The 22736-nt window shown below is 44.9% G+C and overlaps 1 protein-coding gene across 1 annotated transcript in view; it reads right to left on the bottom strand.

Annotated features, from left to right (window-relative positions):
* The window catches only part of ITGA2B (integrin subunit alpha 2b), a 153605-nt gene that overhangs the window by 100425 nt on the left and 30444 nt on the right, over positions 1 to 22736 (bottom strand). Inside the window, exons 3-4 of the mRNA XM_069751414.1 lie at positions 7147 to 7277; positions 3784 to 3878 (exon numbers count right to left, since the gene is read on the bottom strand). Of these exons, the coding sequence (XP_069607515.1) occupies positions 3784 to 3878; positions 7147 to 7277 (226 nt within the window). The remainder of the gene's footprint in view (positions 1 to 3783; positions 3879 to 7146; positions 7278 to 22736) is intronic.

Genomic DNA, 22736 nt, shown 5'->3' with positions numbered 1-22736 from the left:
AACTTCACGGGCTCCTGAACACCCCTCAGCCTCAGAGATGCCCAGACGCACTGTCTCTGTTTTCTTCCAGTCTGACCCCGGTCAGTACACACGGACACCTGTCCGTTACCTGTTGGTGCCGGCCACACAGTTTCCCGGATCCCTCTTCTCCTCAGAGGTATCCCAAAACAACAGTTCTCACTGATCCCGATCAGCACTACTCACGGTTTTCAAGACCGTCCACTCCTCTGGCTCAGACCAGCCAGCGCTGCAACACGTGCTCCTTGGATCGTTGCCCGCAGTCTAAAACACCAATTGTAATGTTGTACCCGCTCAGGTGCGTAGGAGGAAACAGGAGCCACATTCTCTTCTGCGTTCAAGTGGGTTTATTGCTCCATAAACCACATAACAGTGTGAACCACAGGTAAACAAACAGTCTTTAGCTCAGGAAAGGAAAATACAAAAGTCCAGTCCTTCAGGCTCAGTCCTGCAGCCTTAACACACTTTGGAGGCTTTCTCCTCCAAACACACAGACTCCTGTCTGTAGTGTCCAGATGGGACACTACAGACAGGAGTCTGTGTGTGGAGGAGAAAGCCTCCAAAGTGTGTTAAGGCTGCAGGACTGAGCCTGAAGGACTGGACTTTTGTATTTTCCTTTCCTGAGCTAAAGACTGTTTGTTTACCTGTGGTTCACACTGTTATGTGGTTTATGGAGCAATAAACCCACTTGAACGCAGAAGAGAATGTGGCTCCTGTTTCCTCCTACGCACCTGAGCGGGTGCAACATTACAATACCTATAAAGAGAAAAATCAGACAAACTGAAAATTTTGCAGTGGTCTCTTACTTTTTGCCAGAGCTGTATATGGTAAAAACAATGAAATCATACACTGTGAGACGGTTTGCTGTTCATATGTTCAGTCCTTTGAGGTTTTTTTTTACCTATTTCAGGTTTCCTAAGATGATACAGTAAGTGGCTAAAAGAACCAGTCTAGCGGCTTCGGTTTGGAAGCAGCTTACTAGTATATTTAAAAAAAAATTGACAAAAACTGTTGGCTAAAATATGTCTGAAAAGATGACGAAAAAAGTTAAATCAGAACAAAATGATCACTATGAGTACTGAAGAATCTTCTGGCTGAAAAATTCTAGTCATTCGCAGTTGTCTAAAAGTAGTTGTCTACACACACCCTGAAAGTGCCCATACCCTTCGGATACTAGTTAAGACCCCTATATATTTTAGACTAAATTTGGCCAAACCCGCCGATATATGCGAGAGCTGGGCAAAATGCCTGCCAGCTGAACAATCGGACAGCTGTCTATAGAGTATGGGGGCTTCAGTCAATTTCTTGTTCAGGTGACAGACATTCTAACAGGTATATTTTTACTTCAGCACACAGACCTTATAATGTTTTTATATAAAGTCTGATAAATTAAATATTACACCATCTACATGACTACATGACCAGAACCACCATCTGTACAGTAAATCACCAGAACTACCGTCAATACAGTAATACATCACCAGAACCAGCGTTGATGCAGTAATGCATCACCAAATCCACCGTCAGTGCAGTAAGGCATCACCAGAACCACCATCAATACATGAATACATTGTCAAGCTTAGTACAGCAATCAATTGTAGGTCAGCCCCAAATACAATTGTATCGCATTAACCTACAACTCCTAATATGTCCTTAACAATGGTAAGATGACAATAGGGGATAGGGTGCACCACAAAGTTAGTAATGATGGAAATAAGGGTGCTGCACAATGCATTGTAAGGTGCATAACACAGAAAAAAAAGGAGAAAAGACTAATGCATAAACATTGCGCACACCTAGGCATAGACAAAAATACAAATAATTTTATTGAGCGACCAAAAGGACACACACCAAGGATAAAAGACCATTAAAAACAAAGGACAATAATACGACAGCCCAGGTACCGTAGTAATCCATATGGCTTGTAGTACAGAATCAACCCAAATTGGGTAAGCAATTGTACACATGAGATTTGCCCAGCTGTAAAATGAGGACTACTTCTGACATTGGCAATTGCAAGGAGAGAGGGAGCTCTACCACAATAAATTAAAAATATATATGAAAAATATATAATAGCATATAAACAGTCAAAATTGCTCCATTCCTCCAGTGATATTTAACTTTTCATGTCACTCCTTCACGCCCTCCTTTTTTTCTCCCATTGCATATTGCTTTTTTAATACTCTACAGTGACATTTACTTTTTTTGCTTTCTCCTTTCCTTTTTTAATCCATTTTTACATTTTAATGTCTGTCTTTATCCTTTTGCCTGACTGGCTACCCTACAACAGCTATCTGGACTTTGAATGAGTCTGAATACCTGGAGACAGTTATTTTATCTTTACTTTTTGTTATGAACTTAACACTCACGGGTAACGGAAAAAGGGAAGACCTAAACAGGGAGATGCTGCACCCACAACCGACTGGTCCCTATGCAGACTAGAAAGACCCTAACAGCACAACTCAAAAACAACCCCCTTGGACCTGGCTCCCTAAAACCCAATCAAGGGGTTTTTCTTACCTCCTGAGGAACCAGAGGGGAGGCCACACTGCCAAAAAAGGAGAGGAAAGTGTGTTGGAAGATACAAAACCCAAAGTAAGAAAATGAAAACATGTTCATATAGGGTAGAGAGGGAAAGCTATGGAGAGCCAAAGTAAACAAAACAAGTATAACCTCTTAGAAACCTAAAAAGGAAAGGAAGAGGGAAGGAAAAAAAACAGACTCACTACAGGAATTCAACTCATATTTACCATGCAAGGTAAACCCCTTAGCTGAAGGCTCGGAACTCCTAAACCTAAGTCCACTTAGAGGTATAGCCAGCAAAAAAGTGCAGTGAAGGGTGAACATATAAAACCCAACCGAGAATGTGATAGGGCAGACAAAAATGGGAAAATGGAAAACACCTGGAGAGGAGTAAACCACGAAGGAAGAACAAAGACAATTGGGACCATCAGCATTTGGGCAGGGATGAAAAGGCAATAGCTCAGCAGCTAGAATAACCGAAAACACAGCAGAAACAGGTCAGAGGATCGATAACCTGATCCTGTTATTCTTCACATGTCCGTGCATATGCACTTGCTTTATTCTACTATTTTCATGTTCTCTTCATGTGGTCTTCATTTTTTTAATAATTGATGAAGTAATAAAAGTATTTTTGCAGATCAGTTTTGTGTATTATCACTGACAACTGTATTCAGCTCCAGTGAGATGTAAACAGTAAAAGATCTAAAGTAGCAAGGCTCCGTTCACTGTGTAGTGGCTGTTCTCAGCTGCTGCATCTCATCCCCCTCAAAGAGAATTGGAGCTGAGCTGCAGAACTACAGAATGGCCACTTCAGAATGAATAGAGCTGAGACGTGTAGACTGTTTAGATTTGGTCAAAACTGAATCAGTAATCAGTAGAGGGGGCTGGGTAAGTTTTGTCAGATCACACTCAGACTGAAAATATGGCCATCTGCATCTGCCTTAAGGTTAGGTCATCAATATCGTAATACCTGGAAATCCTCTTTATATGTATGTCTGAGTAGTTACTTCCACTAATTGATATTCCAAGCTACAGCAGCAAAACAATTCAATGAATTCACATCTGCTACTAATGCTATAGACAGACTTTGTTGCGCTCTTTTGGACATCGTGCCAGCAACGAACATCAAGCATCTCTGGCTCAGTTAAAATAAAAAACCTCTGATGCTTAAATAAGGTGAGCCGCACATCCTAAATTCCAGACCATTCTAGTCCTCAGTTAGTATATATTATGCACTCATACCAGAATGTTATTGTTCCATGTTCTCACTGTTGCTCCAAGCCATTGGTTAGACTTAAAGACCTGGACTATTTGATTCCTAGTGTCATGTATGTCACCTATGGGAGAGATACAACAATATAAGGTTAACAAGGTTCTGTATTATTATTATTATTATTATTTATATGGCACCATTGATTCCATGGTGCTGTACATGAGAAGGGGTTACATACAAATTACAGATATTACTAACACCAAGCAAACTAACTATTACAGACTCATACAGAGGGGCGATGACCCTGCCCTTGCGGGCTTACATTCTACAGGATTATGGGGAAGGAGACAGTAGGTTGAGGGTTGCAGGAGCTGCGGTGTTGGTGAGGCGGTAGCTACAGTAGTGATGAGGAGGCAGCGGGGTCAGTGCAGGCTGTAAGCTTTCCTGAAGAGATGGGTTTTCAGGTTCCGTCTGATGGATCCAAATGTGGTGGATAATCGGACGTGTTGGGGCAAAGAATTCCAGAGGATAGGGGATATTCGGGAGAAGTCTTGGAGGCGGTTGGGTGAGGAGCGAATAAGTGTGGAGGAGAGAAGGAGGTCTTGGGAGGACCGGAGATTACGTGAGGGAAGATATTGAGAGATTAGTGTGGAAATATACGGAGGAGAAAGGTTATGGATGGCTTTGTAGGTCAGTATTAGTAATTTAAACTGGATACGCTGGAAAACTGGGAGCCAGTGAAGGGATTTGCAAAGAGGTGAAGCAGGAGTGTAGCGAGGAGAGCGATTAATTAGTCAGGCAGCAGAGTTAAGGGAAGATATCGGGACATTAGTTCAGAGATAAATGGAGGAGACAGGTTATGGATGGCTTTGTAGGTCAGTATTAGTAATTTGAACTAGATACGCTGAGGGAATGGGAGCCAGTGAAGAGATTTGCAGAAGTGAAGGAGTAGCGAGGAGAGAGATGAATTAGTCGGGCAGCAGAGTTAAGGATGGACTGGAGAGGTGCAAGGGTGTTAGCAGGGAGGCCACAGAAAAGGATGCTGTAGTAGTTGAGGCGGGAGATGATGAGGGCGTGCACAAGCATTTTAGTAGATTGACAGTTGAGGAAAGGACGGATTCTGGAGATATTTTTCACCTGGAGGCGACAGGAGGTGGAAAGAGCTTAGATGTACAGTTTGAAGGACAGGGCAGAGTCAAGGGTTATTCCAAGGCAGTGGATGTCCAGTACGGGGAGAGTGTGAACACAGACTGTACACAGACTCTGAGTGTTAAGGGAGCAGTACCAGGTCACCCATAGACTTCTACAGCCCCATGCTGTACCTCTGAAAGAAGATGGAAGTGTTGACAATATTTACCTTGAAACATGTATTGTTGCAATGTATATTATGTGCGCCATGTTTAGAAATGTGAGTTATTACTGATAGATTGTATTCGGCCCTGCAGTAGGATTCTATTAGGGACAGTTAAGGTTTATAGTTGGGATTAAAAGTACAGCTATAGTGTTTCTATTTCAATAACACTATTAATATCTGTAGGGCTTATCAGAAATGAGCTTGGAGAATCTACTTGTATACAGTCTAAAATATTACCTTTATTAATTCATTATAAAAGTATTCCAACCCTGGACAAAAACACTAAATACATAACATACATGAATAAAGTGCTCATGCTAAACCAAGGCATCGGTAATCAGAGAAACTAAGTAATGACCATATTGGCATGAAACGCGAGTACCTCGTCTATGGCTACCACCCTGTGCCACATACAGAAGTAGAAGAAAAAAAATGTGGCATGCAACATATTAATGAGTAACTATTAAGGAATTGTACATGACATATAGCCTCCTTTTCAAGACACTGCTGTTCACATGAAGTCTAAAGCTGGCCATACACATGAGATGATGGTCAATGTGGAGAGAGGAGAAAGCTGCTGCCATACACCTCTGGCAGCAGCTTACCACCCTCGAAAATGAAAAGACCATGGCTGTGAAGGGGGGACCAGGGCCTGTTGCTGTGGGCCAGAACTGAGTTCTCCTTGCCCTGAAAACCCCTCTTTAAACAGGAATCAGAATTCAGTTTGATGTGCTGTGGGGACCGGTTACAGCTACAGATATGACAGGAGACCTCAGATCCGGTTCAACGGGTTCAACTTTACTATGCAATTTGGATAAATGTTGCTGCGGTACACAAAGTGAGACAGAATCCCCTACGGATGATGTTCCCTTTGACCAGCGTTACGGCGTACAATCAGTCCTTGCCCCCACCTAAACAGCCCTTGTTGATATCAGGGACTTCTATCTGGCTTAACTTCTTACTTTAGGCCCACCATCCTTCCCTTTTGGCAAAGCTTCCAGGAGTACCGAGGTACAAACCAGCCATAAGGATAAAATGCAATACTTTTTACCAAACATATAACATAACACAATATCATATAACACTATTCACATGAACTCCTTCTTGCCACAACGTTTTTGTCTACCCCCCTACACCTGGAAACTCCCAATGCCAGATTCTTTGTTTCCTCTACATTTTGTTTCAGGGAAAAGTCAGGAAATTGGTAGATTTGGACAACGTTCATCTAATGCGTATGGGAACCTTTAGACAGCACACATTTGTGTGTTCTGTCTTCAGGAGCACACCACTTCTCTGCCACGCGTTTTTTTGCTTGATAGTCGTGATGCCCTGACTGGCCCGACACCTCTCCTGACCTTAGCATGACAGCATGATGTATATCATTGTAGATGTCATGCTCCGGTCAGGAGAGCCAACAATCAGTCCGAGGATTGCGATGCGATCATCACGTGAGAAATACGTTTGTCTGTCTGCCCCCTAAGGGACACCACCACTCCTCATGAATTTGACACGCACCATCCCAGCTCTACCCACTTTGGCACAGCTGTGACAGCATGACGTATATCTTTGTAGATGTCATGCTCCGGTCAGGAGAGCTAACGATCAGTCCGAGGATTGCGATGCGATCATCACGTGAGAAATACGTTTGTCTGTCTGCCCCCTAAGGGACACCACCACTCCTCATGAATTTGACACGCGCCATCCCAGCTCTACCCACTTTGGCACAGCTGTGCAAAAATGGAGTGTAAAATACCAAAAGTCTCAAAAAATTTGCGCAGAAAGCAATTAAATTAAATTTTTATTGTGTTTAAGGAAAACTGATGTCAAAAGAGCACCTTGAAAGCTCCAGGGTCTCGCTGCAAAGCAGAGGCCCCCACCCCACTTTACCAACAATCACATGTCACTTATGTTACTGATATCATCATGTACCAGGGGAATCTGGCAAAAACTAAACCGGACCCCTCACCTGCTTTTATCCTCATCCCCAATCACTAGGCAGATTGGAGTAATTTTTACTGTATGCATTGCTTTACTGCACCTGTTTGGTCAAATGGTATGATGGAGCAGTCATTGCTTCCTGACTGCCACGGACACAGGAAGACCCCTCCACCACTAGAGACTCCAGGCTGCGATGTGTTCGATTTTGGAGCGCCTACAACAATGCTTAATCTGAGGAGAAAAATATTTTCCAAAAAAGTTAAATTTTTACAGTGGAACATAATATTAATACACATCCATAGAAATCCATAAAAATCCCCAGCATAAAATATTAATGATTGAAGAGCTAACAGACACGGCTCATGGACAAGAGTGGTGCTATTATGGGGGAAAAAAACGGACCCTTTTTTTCATATATTATATAATAATTTAATCTGATAGTGATCAAGCACTGTAAATTTATTTTGCTTAGTCCTGGGCTTCAATCCCAAACCATTGCAAATTACGGAGCAGGATGAAAGCTCTGGCTTCTTCATGAGCAGGTCTCATTCCTGGCTGTGATGAGCAGACAGAAGCAGTTCAGTACCGCCTCTGTAGTCTCTTTTACCGTCTGCATAGCACTCATATTTGTGAGGTGTGTCAGCAATACCAATGCTTCTATCCCATGTTGCCAGATGTCCGTCCGGAATAGCAGAGCTGCTGCGTCGTGGCAGACCCAGATCAGTTTTGTCAGGACAAATATTTTTTAAAAATTTAAATAAAAAACCTTTTCCCCACAAGTTCAAGACCCCACCTGTTTTTCATTCATATGCATACATTTTATCACACAGTAATAAAAAAACACAGCGACCAAAATAATTCAACCCCTTATTTATTTAATGTGAATCACTAACAGTAAAAAAAAAAATGTAATTACTAAAAGTCGCATTTTTTTCTATATTTGCGTCACAAAAAAAATAATTCTATAAATGACTTGGTAATTTAACCCCTTAGTGACGGAGCCAAATTTTTGAAGTCTGACCAGAGTCACTTTATGTGGTAATAACTCTGCAACGCTTCAACAAATCCCAGTAATTTTGAGATTGTTTTTCCATGACACATTATACTTTATGATAATGGTAAATTTAGGTCAATATGTTTTGTGTTTATTTATAAAAAAATATCAAAAATTTGAGAAAAATGTTAAAAAAATTTCAATTTTTGAAATTGGAATGTTTATCCCTTTAACCCCTCTGTGACCTTAGACGTACTATCCCGTCGAGGTGCCCTGGGCTTATCTGACCCTGGACGGGATAGTACGTCATAGCCGATCGGCCGCGCTCACGGGGGGAGCGCGGCCGATCGCGGCCGGGTGTCAGCTGCTTATCGCAGCTGACATCCGGCACTATGTGCCAGGAGCGGTCACGGACCGCCCCCGGCACATTAACCCCTGGCACACCGCGATCAAAGATGATCGCGATGTGCCGGCGGTGCAGGGAAGCACCGCGCAGGGAGGGGGCTCCCTGCGGGCTTCCCTGAGACCCCCGGAGCAACGCGATGTGATCGCGTTGCTGCGAGGGTCTCACCTCCCTCCCTGCTCCCTCCAGCCCCGGATCCAAGATGGCCGCGGATCCGGGTCCTGCAGGGAGGGAGGTGGCTTCACAGAGCCTGCTCAGAGCAGGCACTGTGAAGCCTGCAGCGCTGCATGTCAGATCAGTGATCTGACAGAGTGCTGTGCAAACTGTCAGATCACTGATCTGTGATGTCCCCCCCTGGGACAAAGTAAAAAAGTAAAAAAAAAATTTTCCAAATGTGTAAAAAAAATAAAAAAAAATATTCCAAAATAATGAAAAAAAAATATATATATTATTCCCATAAATACATTTCTTCATCTAAATAAAAAAAAAAAAACAATAAAAGTACACATATTTAGTATCGCCGCGTCCGTAACGACCCGACCTATAAAACTGTCCCACTAGTTAACCCCTTCAGTAAACACCGTAAGAAAAAAAAAAAAAAACGAGGCAAAAAACAACGCTTTATTATCATACCGCCGAACAAAAAGTGGAATAACACGCGATCAAAAGGACAGATATAAATAACCATGGTACCGCTGAAAGCGTCATATTGTCCCGCAAAAAAAGAGCCGCCATACAGCATCATCAGCAAAAAAATAAAAAAGTTATAGTCCTGAGAATAAAGCGATGCAAAAATAATAATTTTTTCTGTAAAATAGTTTTTATCGTATAAAAGCGCCAAACCATAAAAAAATTATATAAATGAGGTATCGCTGTAATCTTACTGACCCGAAGAATAAAACTGATTTATCAATTTTACCAAACGCGGAACGGTATAAACGCCTCCCCCAATAGAAATTCATGAATAGCTGGCTTTTGGTCATTCTTCTTCACAAAAATCGGAATAAAAAGCGATCAAAAAATGTCACGTGCCCAAAAATGTTTTCAATAAAAACGTCAACTCGTCCCGCAAAAAACAAGACCTCACATGACTCTGTGGACCAAAATATGGAAAAATTATAGCTCTCAAAATGTGGTATTGCAAAAAATATTTTTTGCAATAAAAAGGGTCTTTCAGTGTGTGACGGCTGCCAATCATAAAAATCCGCTAAAAAACTCGCTATAAAAGTAAATCAAACCCCCCTTCATCACCCCCTTAGTTAGGGAAAAATAAAAAAAAATGTATTTATTTCCATTTTCCCATTAGGGCTAGGGTTAGGGCTAGGGTTAGGGCTAGGGTTAGGGCTAGGGCTAGGGTTAGGGTTAGGGCTAGGGCTAGGGTTAGGGTTAGGGCTAGGGTTAGGGCTAGGGCTAGGGCTAGGGCTAGGGTTAGGGCTAGGGTTAGGGCTAGGGTTAGGGTTAGGGCTAGGGTTAGGGCTAGGGTTAGGGCTAGGGTTAGGGCTAGGGTTAGGGTTAGGGCTAGGGTTAGGGCTAGGGTTAGGGTTGGGGCTACAGTTAGGGTTGGGGCTAAAGTTAGGGTTAGGGTTTAGATTACATTTACAGTTGGGAATAGGGTTGGGATTAGGGTTAGGGGTGTGTCAGGGTTAGAGGTGTGGTTAGAGTTACCGTTGGAATTAGGGTTAGGGGTGTGTTTAGATTAGGGTTTCAGTTATAATTGGGGGGTTTCCACTGTTTCGGCACATCAGGGGCTCTCCAAACACGACATGGCATCCGATCTCAATTCCAGCCAATTCTGCGTTGAAAAAGTAAAACAGTGCTCCTTCCCTTCCGAGCTCTCCTGTGTGCCCAAACAGGGGTTTACCCCAACATATGGGGTATCAGCGTACTCAGGACAAATTGGACAACAACTTTTGTGGACCAATTTCTCCTGTTACCCTTGGGAAAATACAAAACTGGGGGCTAAAAAATAATTTTTGTGGGAAAACAAAAAGATTTTTTATTTTCACGGCTCTGCGTTATAAACTGTAGTGAAACACTTGGGGGTTCAAAGTTCTCACAACACATCTAGATAAGTTCATTGAGGGGTCTAGTTTCCAATATGGGGTCACTTGTGGGGGGTTTCTACTGTTTAGGTACATTAGGGGCTCTGCAAACGCAATGTGACGCCTGCAGACCAATCCATCTAAGTCTGCATTCCAAATGATGCTCCTTCCCTTCCGAGCCCTCCCATGCGCCCAAACGGTGGTTCCCCCCACATATCGGGTATCAGTGTACTCAGGACAAATTGGACAACAACATTTAGGGTCCAATTTCTCCTGCTAACCTTGGAAAAATACAAAACTGGGGGCTAAAATATAATTTTTGTGGAAAAAAAAATATTTTTTATTTGCATGGCTCTGCGTTATAAACTGTAGTGAAATACTTGGGGGTTCAAAGCTCTCAACACATCAAGATGAGTTCCTTAGGGGGTCTACTTTCCAAAATGGTGTCACTTGTGGGGGTTTTCTACTGTTTAGGTACATTAGGGGCTCTGCAAACGCAATGTGACGCCTGCAGACCATTCCATCTAAGTCTGCATTCCAAATGGCGCTCCTTCCCTTACGAACCCTCCCATGCGCCCAAACGGTGGTTCCCCCCCACATATGGGGTATCAGCGTACTCAGGACAAATTGGACAACAACTTTTGGGGTCCAATTTCTCCTGTTACCCTAGGGAAAATACAAAACTGGGGGCTAAAAAATAATTTTTGTGGGAAAAAAATTTTGTTTTATTTTTATGGCTCTGCATTATAAACTTCTGTGAAGCCCTTGGTGGGTCAAAGTGCTCACCACACATCCAGATAAGTTCCTTAGGGGGTCTACTTTCCAAAATGGTGTCACTTGTGGGGGGTTTCAATGTTTAGGCACATCAGTGGCTCTCCAAACGCAACATGGCGTCCCATCTCAATTCCTGTCAATTTTGCATTGAAAAGTCAAACGGTGCTCCTTCTCTTCCGAGCTCTCCCATGCGCCCAAATAGTGGTTTACTGCCACATATGGGGTATCAGCGTACTCGGGACAAATTGGACAACAACTTTTGAGGTCCAATTTCTTCTCTTACCCTTGGAAAAATAAAAAATTGGGGGCAAAAATATAATTTTTGTGAAAAAATATGATTTTTTATTTTTACGGTTCTGCATTATAAACTTCTGTGAAGCACTTGGTGGGTCAAAGTGCTCACCACACATCCAGATAAGTTCCTTAGGGGGTCTACTTTCCAAAATGGTGTCACTTGTGGGGGGTTTCAATGTTTAGGCACATCAGTGGCTCTCCAAACGCAACATGGCGTCCCATCTCAATTCCTGTCAATTTTGCATTGAAAAGTCAAATAGCGCTCCTTCCCTTCCGAGCTCTCCCATGCGCCCAAACAGTGGTTTACTGCCACATATGGGGTATCAGCGTACTCAGGACAAATTGGACAACAACGTTTTGGGTCCAATTTCTCCTGTTACCCTTGGTAAAATAAAACAAATTGGAGCTGAAGTAAATTTTTTGTGTAAAAAAGTTAAATGTTCATTTTTATTTAAACATTCCAAAAATTCCTATTAAACACCTGAAGGGTTAATAAACTTCTTGAATGTGGTTTTGAGCACCTTGAGGGGTGCAGTTTTTAGAATGGTGTCACACTTGGGCATTTTCTATCATATAGACCCCTCAAAATGACTTCAAATGAGACGTGGTCCCTAAAAAAAAATGGTGTTGTAAAAATGAGAAATTGCTGGTCAACTTTTAACCCTTATAACTCCCTAACAAAAAAAAAAATTGGTTCCAAAATTATGCTGATGTAAAGGAGACATGTGGGAAATGTTACTTATTAAGTATTTTGTGTGACATATCTCTGTGATTTAATTGCATAAAAATTCAAAGTTTGAAAATTGCGAAATTTTCAAAATTTTCGCCAAATTTCCGTTTTTTTCACAAATAAACGCAGGTACTATCAAAGAAATTTTACCACTATCATGAAGTACAATATGTCACGAGAAAACAATGTCAGAATCACCAGGATCCGTTGAAGCGTTTCGGAGTTATAACCTCATAAAGGGACAGTGGTCAGAATTGTAAAAATTGGCCTGGTCATTGACGTGCAAACCACCCTTGGGGGTAAAGGGGTTAATCCAGATGGTCATACCACAGCAAACCATTAATAAATAACATTTTCTACATGTTGGCTTTACATCAGAACCATTTGTAAAATGATATTTTATTTTGTTAACATTTTAGGAGGTTTAAAAATGTAGCAGCATTTTTTCATGGAAATTTACTAAATTTATTTTTTTGGGGACTTATCCATGTTTGAAGTGACTCTAGGGGTCTCATATATTGGGAAACCCCCAAACGTGATGTCATTTTAAAAACAGCACCCCCTGACATATTGAAAACTGCTGTCAGGTAGTTTATTAACCCTTCAGTTGCTTTACAGGAATTAATACAAAGTGGTATGACAGAAGTGAAAATGTGTATTTTTACCACCCAAATGTCTCTAACTTCTGAACAGATTACTACAGCCGTCAGACTCTAAGGCCGCTATTTGGTCATGAATTGCCATCGCAAACATCAGGACCACAAAATCATGATCTGAGGGCACCAATTTGGATAAAGAGGAAGTCCCTACACTCTGTTAACCATTTATAATGATGTAGTCACTATTGACAGCAGCATCTAAGGGGTTAAACAGATTTGGATGGTGCAAACAGTGACCGTGGCCGATGCAGCAAGTTGTCAGCTATAGTGTACAGCCGACAGCTGCTGGATTGTCACCTGTATGGGGAGGCTATTCTCTTATATCTCAGGTCAGTTAAAAGACGTATTGGCGGTCATTAAGGGGTTAAATATAAAGCAAAACAGAGCTGAAAAATAATACATGGTCTCCCATACAAAACAAGGAACATTCATGTTAGCAAAAATATTAAAACGTCATGGGTGTTGAAGTGTTGATAGGCAAAAAGGGGGAAAAAAAATATGGCTGGTCATCAAGGTCAGTTTAGGCCTGGTCATTAAAGGGTTAACAATCCCAACCACAACAATGTGCAAAAAAAATGAACTCTCGTGCACATAACCAGACACAAGCTAATTTTATAGGAAGCAGTTTTTCAGAGAATGGAGAGTCCTGGAAGAAGCCAATAGAAATACCAGGAGAAAATACGATTTCATGCCCTAATCATATGCAAACTCATGGCACAAGTATTGTAAAAGAGCAGTGACACATCCATATAGATATATGCCGATAATTGGCAAACAAGAGTCTGTAAGTACGGTTGTGCCCAACCATCGGCCTTTGAGAACGGTCTGCCGATCACCATCAGGTGACTAGATCATTTATGTAGGCTTAAATTCCTTGTTGTCAACACATCACTCCGTGTAAACAGGTAATGTGCTGTGGACAAGATGATATAATTTAAGGGAAATCTGCCACCTAATCTGAAAGTAGCTTAATGTAGGGAACAAGAACCTGATTCCTGTGATGTGTCTCTTATTGGGCTGCTTGCTGTAGTGTTGATAAAATTACTATTTTATCGACAGGAGGCTATTAGTAAAGCTGCTGCCATGCAGTGCTCCATATTCATGAGTTCTATAGGACACCGCACTCACCACTGATTGGCAGATTTCTACCTATGTACAGTGTACACAGAAAGCCGCCAATCAGTGGTGTGGGCGGAGTTATACAGAGCTCAGCATTCAGAGAACTGGTATATCTGTAGGAGATAAAACTGTGATTTTATCAAAACTGCTGCAAGCAGCCAGGTAAGGGACCCATCGCTGGAATCAGGGTCTGTTCCCCTAAATCATGTTACTCTAAGATGTGGAAGCGAAAACCTGGTGACAGATTCCCTCAAACAGATTGAAATTGTCCTCTTTAAATGGGCCAAAACCCTAATTCACAGAGAGTCACAGTCCAGTCACTGTGAGAGTCTCATAGGCATATACTGTATGAGGCTGTCATGTTCAGCCCGGTAGTGTTTCATTGCATGTCACAGCCCAGAATTGTGTGCGCTGTAGTTCCTCTCTTATTCTCTGCTTTCATTGGCAGAGCCTCGCAAGCATGTGGAGCGCCCTACCCGGGCAGCAGAGTGCTCTGTACTGGGTCCGGTCTTAAAGGGGATGTCACGGTGGCTGCGACCCGGTCCGTGGCCCTGGGCGCCCAATAAAAGAGGATCGGTCTTTAAAGGGGTCTTGTGATAAAATCTGTCGTGACCCCACCTGTGGTGTTCGGTCAATAGGGGGACCGACGCTGCTTTAAATGGGTCCTCTGGGGGATGTTGTTGCAGCAATGATGGTGACGCTTCCCACAGGTGAAGCGGGGTCCCTTGGGCTCCCAAGGCGGTGAATGCCGACGAATAAGTGGAGGACACAAGTTGTAAAGTCTTTACCTGGTTTACTGAAGATGTAGTAGTCCACAGTCCAGGGTACCAGGCACAGGTGTCCTATGGTCCGGCCAGCTCAGATGCAATGGGAAAATCTCCTTCCCAGTTGAAGTCTGTGAGCCTTTCCTCCTTGCGCTGTTTTGTATGAGGTCCCTGCTGCCACTAAGTGGAGTGAAGCTTACTGGCAAAGTCCTCTTTCCCCTGTCCTAGAACAGGTACCTGCATGATGGGCAGCTTGAGCCGTTTTACAGGACTCTATCATGGCCCGGGCTCTTCAGGTGCTGCTGCGTCTCAGGCATGGTGTGGCCAATTGTATTCAGTTCTCGGCCCTCCGGTTCTGCTCTGTGTCTTAGAGTCCCACAAAAGCCTTGGGCTCCCGGTACCCGGCTGCTGCGCTCTGGCTCTGAGGGTGTCCGATCGCAGTTCCCCTCTGAGCCCTTTCTCTCTCCACTGCTCCTTTCCTCTGTAGCTCCACCACATACAACAACCCTTCAGGTTCTCTCTCTTTCCAGAGGCTGCAGCTCCCACGTGGCTGCTAGGCCTCTCTGTCTGCTCTCAGTTCCAGACTTCCTTCTCCTTCAGTGTCTCTATCAGACTGTCCTATCTCTTTGGTCTCCCTGGACCAACTGTCTAGCTCCTCCTCCAGGTCAAGATACATATAGCTTAGGGAAGCTCTCCTGAATCCGGGTACTGAGCTCCCCCTCCTGGCCTGGATTTGGAATGTGCTGTGTGTGGGTGCCTTACCTGGGAAAGAGAACTCCAGTGCCTCTAAGCATAATATTTCCCTCCCCGAAGGAAAGGCAACATCACTGTAGCAACCGGTTACCTGGGGTGCTACACATGTGCCAATGAGAGCAAGAGAGAGGAAAATCTTCTACAGCTCTTTGACGTGTGGTGAAACACTGCTCACAGCCCTGTCAATCAGGGGGAATGGCCTCAGTCTGCATGAGACTAAGTCACGCCTCGGTGATGCAACCTCAATTCCCAGAGTCCAGAAGTTAACGTGACATCACCGGATATCAGTGGCGGCAGCAGGCAGGGGTCATGTGATTGTCACTGAGCAAGCAGAGATAGCGCCGCTCACAGGCAAATATGAAAAAAGAATGTATGTGATAAAATACTTATTTCAATGGTTTAATAACTGATATGCACAATAAAGATTGTAGTGGACCAGCTCTTTAAGTAATTTGCATGTGTAATTAGCTTAAAGACTGACTGCTGCTTTAATTTTTATTTCATAAACCAATAGTACACGTGAAAATAAGCAACTTTGTAATACATCTTATCATTCATTCATGATCAAAAGTCTCAATTCTGAGCTAAAATCTGTAAACAGTGAAGACAGACCTCCACATTACTGATAGGAGATGGCGGCTGCTACTGATAAGATTCCATGTAGGCGGGAGGAGGGAGGAGCTAGAGACAGAGCTCCTCCCCCTCATCGCCCTTCTATCTACATAGAATCTTTTTTTTTAAACAATACATTTTTATTCAATTAAATGTTATAACAGAAATAACTTGTTTACACAATTATATCAGTACTAGCTGTTTCCAGCCAGCTAACGCTCGGCATGCTCATTGCTATCTAAGGCTACTTTCACACTAGCGTTAACTGCAATACGTTAAAATGCGTCGTTTTGCAGAAAAAACGCATCCAGCAAAATATTTTGCTGGATGCGTTTTTTCCCCATAGACTTGTATTGGCGACGCATTGCGACGGATTTGCATACGTCGGTATACGTCTTTCGACGGATGCGTCGAAATTAGGTGACACGTCGTCTGGAAAAACGTAGATTGCAACGTTTTTTGGCTCCGACAAAAAAACGTGTCTCGGCGCATTCATCGGCATGCGTCTTTGGCTACAATGAAAGTCTATGAGCGACGGATGCGTCGAGACACGTCGTACGACGCAATGCAGGGCTGCAATACGTTTTTTTCTACTGAGCATGCTCAGAAACAGGATTTTTTTAGCTAATTGGCCAGACATCCCCAAATAGACGGATCCGTCGAAATACTGTATGCGTTGCATACATTTTGCACTTTTTTGACGCATCCGTTTTTTTTGCAAAAAGACGTTTTTGTGACGGTTTGCAGTTAACGCTAGTGTGAAAGTAGCCTAATTAACGCTGCTGGTGATTAAAGTAATGTAAATAATGACAACATTCAATAGAGCTTACGCAGGTGGTAAATTAACTTAAAATGAAGTTAATAACAATAATAATAATTAAAAATCTGAATAATACTAATAATACAATTTATTCACAGTGTAAAATCAAAAACAAACCTGATTCAGTAAGATATGCGTTTTTTATTCATTGCAGCATCTAAACAAATTTCATAACGAAACATAAATGAAGTTAAAATTTCTCTGTAAACACAATTAAATGTATAGTCATTTTCATCATTTTCAAAGATCTTTCCTTGACGCAGCCTCATGTAGTAATGTGTGGGGATGGAGCCTCGTGTGGTAATGAGGGAACGCAGCCTCGTGTGGTAATGTGTGGGAACGGAGCTTCGTGTGTTAATATGGAGTGATGGAGCCACGTGTGTTAGTGTGTGAGGACGGACCCTCGTGTGGTAATGTGCGGGGACAGAGCCTCGTGTGGTAATGTGTGGGGATGGAGTCTTGTGTGGTAATGTGTGTGGACGGAGCCTCGTGTGGTAATGTGGGGGATGGAGCCTCGTGTGGTAATGTGTGGGGACGGAGGCTCGTGTGGTAATGTGTGGGGACGGAGGCTCGTGTGGTAATGTGTGAGGACGGAGCCTCGTGTGGTAATGTGTGGGGACGGAGCCTCGTGTGGTAATGAGGGAACGCAGCCTCGTATGGTAATGTGTGGGAACGGAGCCTCGTGTGTTAATATGGAGGGATGGAGCCTCGTGTGTTAGTGTGTGAGGACGGAGCCTCATGTGGTAATGTGCGGGGACAGAGCCTCGTGTGGTAATGTGTGGGGATGGAGTCTTGTGTGGTAATGTGTGTGGACGGAGCCTCGTGTGGTAATGTGGGGGATGGAGCCTCGTGTGGTAATGTGTGGGGACGGAGCCTCGTGTGGTAATGTGTGGGGACGGAGCCTCGTGTGGTAGTGTGGGGACGGAGCCTTGTGTGGTAAAGTGGGGGGGCCGGATTATGTGTGGTAATGTGGTGGGGGGGCGGGTTTATGTGTGGTAAGGTGGTGGGGGGTGAGATTATGTGTGGTGATGTGTTGGGGGGCGGGATTATGTGTGGTGATGTGGTGGGGGGCGAGATTATGTGGTAATGTGATTGGGGCGTATTATGTGTGGTAATGTGGTGGGGGCGGGATTATGGGTGGTAATGTGGTGAGGGGCAGGATTATGTGTGGTGATGTGGTGGGGGGTGGGAATTTGTGTGGTGATGTGGTGGGGGGAGTGGGATTATGTGTGGTATTGTGGGGGGCGGGATTATGTGGTGATGGGGGCGGGATTTTGTGTGGTAATGTAGTGGGGGGCGGGACTATGGCTGGTAATGTGGTGGGGGCAGGATTATGTGTGGTGATGTGGTGGTGGGGCGGGATTATTTGTGGTGATGTGTTGGGGGGCAGGATTATGTGTGGTGATGTGGGGGGCGGGATTATGTGTGGTGATGTGGTGGGGGCGGGATTATGTGTGGTAATGTGGTGGGGGGCAGGATTATGTGGTAATGTGATTGGGGCGTATTATGTGTGGTAATGTGGTGGGGGCGGGATTATGGGTGGTAATGTGGTGGGGGGCGGGATTATGTGTCGTAATGTGGTGGGGGGCGGGATTATGTGGTAATGTGATTGGGGCGTATTATGTGAGGTAATGTGGTGGGGGGGATTATGGGTGGTAATGTGGTGGGGGGTGGGATTATGTGTGGTGATGTGGTGGGGCGGGATTATGTGTGGTAATGTGGGGGGCGGGATTATGTGGTGATGGGGGCGGGATTATGTGTGTGGTAATGTGGTGGGGGCAGGATTATAGGTGTTGATGTGGTGGAGGCAGGGTTATGTGTGGTAATGTGGTAGGGGGCGGGATTATAGCTGGTAATGTGGTGGGGGCAGGATTATGTGTGGTGATGTGGTGGGGGGTGGGATTATTTGTGGTGATGTGGTGGGGGCGGGATTATGTGTGGTGATGTGGGGTCAGGATTATGTGTGGTGATGTGGTGGGGGCGGGATTATGTGTGGTAATGTGGTGGGGGGCAGGATTATGTGGTAATGTGATGGGGCGGGATTATGTGTGGTAATGTGGTGGGGGGGCGGTATTATGTGTGGTAATGTGGTGGGGGCCAGGATTATGCGGTAATGTGATGGGGGCAGGATTATGTGTGGTAATGTATCTAAACAAATTTCATAACGAAACATAAATGAAGTTAAAATTTCTCTGTAAACACAATTAAATGTATAGTCATTTTCATCATTTTCAAAGATCTTACCTTGACGCAGCCTCATGTGGTAATGTGTGGGGACGGAGCCTGATGTGGTAATGAGGGAACGCAGCCTCGTGTGGTAATGTGTGGGAACGGAGCCTCGTGTGTTAATATGGAGGGATGGAGCCTTGTGTGTTAGTGTGTGAGGACGGAGCCTCGTGTGGTAATGTGCGGGGACAGAGCCTAGTTTGGTAATGTGTGGGGATGGAGTCTCGTGTGGTAATGTGTGTGGACGGAGCTTTGTGTGGTAATTTCGGGGATGGAGCCTCGTGTGGTAATGTGTGGGGACGGAGCCTCGTGTGGTAATGTGTGAGGACGGAGCCTCGTGTGGTAATGTGTGGGGACGGAGCCTCGTGTGGTAGTGTGGGGACGGAGACTCGAGTGGTAAAGTGGGGGGGCAGGATTATGTGTGGTAATGTGGTGGGGGCGCGGGATTATGTGTGGTAAGGTGGTGGAGGGTGGGATTATGTATGGTGATGTGTTGGGGGTGGGATTATATGTGGTGATGTGGTGGGGGGCAGGATTATGTGGTAATGTGATGGGGGCAGGATTATGTGTGGTAATGTGGTGGGGGACGGGATTATGTGTGGTAATGTGGTGGGGGCAGGATTATGTGGTAATGTGATGTTGGCGGGATTATGTGTGGTAATGTATCTAAACAAATTTTATAACGAAACATAAATGAAGTTAAAATTTCTCTGTAAACACAATTAAATGTATAGTCATTTTCATCATTTTTAAAGATCTTTCCTTGACGCAGCCTCATGTGGTAATGTGTGGGGACGGAGCCTCGTGTGGTAATGAGGGAATGCAGCCTCTTGTGGTAATGTGTGGGAACGGAGACTCATGTGTTAATATGGAGGGATGGAGCCTCGTGTGTTAGTGTGTGAGGACGGAGCCTCGTGTTGTAATGTGCGGGGACAGAGCCTCGTGTGGTAATGTGTGGGGATGGAGTCTCGTGTGGTAATGTGTGTAGACGGAGCCTCGTGTGGTAATGTGGGGGACGGAGCCTCGTGTGGTAATGTGTGAGGACAGAGCCTCGTGTGGTAATGTGTGGGGACGGAGCCTCGTGTGGTAGTGTGGGGACGGAGTCTCGTGTGGTTAAGTGGGGGGCCGGATTATGTGTGGTAATGTGGTGGGGGGTGGGATTATGTGTGGTGATGTGTTGGGGGTGGGATTATGTGTGGTGATGTGGTGGGGGGTGGGATTATGTGGTAATGTGATTGGGGCATATTATGTGTGGTAATGTGGTGGGGGGGCGGGATTATGGGTGGTAATGTGGTGGGGGGCAGGATTATGTGTGGTGATGTGGTGGGGGGTGGGATTATGTGTGGTGATGTGGTGGGGCGGGATTATGTGTGGTAATGTGGGGGGCGGGATTATGTGGTGATGGGGGAGGGATTATGTGTGGTAATGTGGTGGGGGCAGGATTATAGGTGGTAATGTGGTGGGGGGGCAGGATTATGTGTGGTGATGTGGTGAGGGCGGGATTATGTGTGGTGATGTGGTGGGGGAGCGGGATTAGGTGTGATGATGTGTTGGGGGGTGGAATTATGTGTGGTGATGTGTTGGGGGGTGGGATTGTGTGGTGATGTGTTGGGGGGCGGGATTATGTGTGGTGATGAGTTGGGGGGTGGGATTATGTGTGGTGATGTGTTGGGGGGCGGTATTATGTGTGGTGATGTGTTGGGGGGCAGGATTATGTGTGGTGATGTGGTGGGGGGCAGGATTATGTGGTAATGTGATGGGGCGGGATTATGTGTGGTAATGTGGTGGGGGCGGGATTATGTGTGATAATGTGGTCGGGGAAGGATTATGTGGTAATGTGATGGGGTGGGATTATGTGTGGTAATGTATCTAAACAAATTTCATAACGAAACAAATGAAGTTAAAATTTCTCTGTAAACACAATTAAATGTATAGTCATTTTCATCATTGTCAAAGATCTTTCCTTGACGCAGCCTCATGTGGTAATGTGTGGGGACGGAGCCTCGTGTGTTAATATGGAGGGATGGAGCCTCGTGTGTTAGTGTGTGAGGACGGAGCCTCGTGTGGTAATGTGCGGGGACAGAGCCTCGTGTGGTAATGTGTGGGCATGGAGTCTCGTGTGGTAATGTGTGTGGACGGAGCCTCGTGTGGTAATGTGGGGGATAAAGCCTCGTGTGGTAATGTGTGGGGACGGAGTCTCGTGTGGTAATGTGTGAGGACGGAGCCTCGTGTGGTAATGTGTGGGGACGGAGCCTCATGTTGTAGTGTGGGGACGGAGCCTCGTGTGGTAAAGTGGGGGGGCCGGATTATGTGTGGTAATGTGGTGGGGGGGCGGGATTATGTGTGGTAAGGTGGTGGGGGGTGGAATTATGTGTGGTGATGTGTTGGGGGCGGGATTATGTGTGGTGATGTAATGGGGGGCAGGATTATGTGCTAATGTGATTGGGGCGTATTATGTGTGGTAATGTGGTGGGGGGGCAGGATTATGGGTGGTAATGTGGTGGGGGGCAGGATTATGTGTGGTGATGTGGTGGGGGGTGGGGGGTGGGATTATGTGTGGTGATGTGGTGGGGCGGGATTATGTGTGGTAATGTGGGGGGCGGGATTATGTGGTGATGGGGACAGGATTATGTGTTGTAATGTGGTGGGGGCAGGATTATAGGCGGTGATGTGGTGGGGGCAGGGTTATGTGTGGTAATGTGGTGGGGGGCGGAATTATAGCTGGTAATGTGGTGGGGGCAGGATTATGTGTGGTGATGTGGTGGGGGTGGGATTATTTGTGGTGATATGGTGGGGGGCGGGATTATGTTTGGTGATGTGGGGTTGGGATTATGTGTGGTGATGTGGTGGGGGCGGGATTATGTGTGGTAATGTGGTGGGGAGCAGGATTATGTGGTAATGTGATGGGGGCTGGATTATGTGTGGTAATGTGGTGGGGGGGCGGTTATATGTGTGGTAATGTGGTGGGGGGCAGGATTATGTGGTAATGTGATGGGGCGGGATTATGTGTGGTAATGTGGTGGGGGACAGGATTATGTGTGGTAATGTGGTGGGGGCAGGATTATGTGGTAATGTGATGGGGGCGAGATTATGTGTGGTAATGTATCTAAACAAATTTCATAACGAAACATAAATGAAGTTAAAATTTCTCTGTAAACACAATTAAATGTATAGTCATTTTCATCATTTTCAAAGATCTTTCCTTGACGCAGCCTCATGTGGTAATGTGTGGGGACGGAGCCTCATGTGGTAATGAGGGAACGCAGCCTCATGTGGTAATGTGTGGGAACGGAGCCTCATGTGTTAATATGGAGGGATGGAGCCTCGTGTGTTAGTGTGTGAGGATGGAGCCTCGTGTGGTAATGTGCGGGGACAGAGCCTCGTGTGGTAATGTGTGGGGATGGAGTCTCATGTGGTAATGTGTGTGGACGGAGCCTCGTGTGGTAATGTGGGGGATGGAGCCTCGTGTGGTAATGTGTGGGGACGGAGCCTCGTGTGGT

This window comes from Ranitomeya imitator, chromosome 2 (assembly GCF_032444005.1).
Source record: "Ranitomeya imitator isolate aRanImi1 chromosome 2, aRanImi1.pri, whole genome shotgun sequence".
Classification (NCBI taxonomy): domain Eukaryota; kingdom Metazoa; phylum Chordata; class Amphibia; order Anura; family Dendrobatidae; genus Ranitomeya; species Ranitomeya imitator.
Note: the sequence above shows the minus strand (reverse complement) of the source record. Positions and strands in the feature narration are given on the sequence as shown.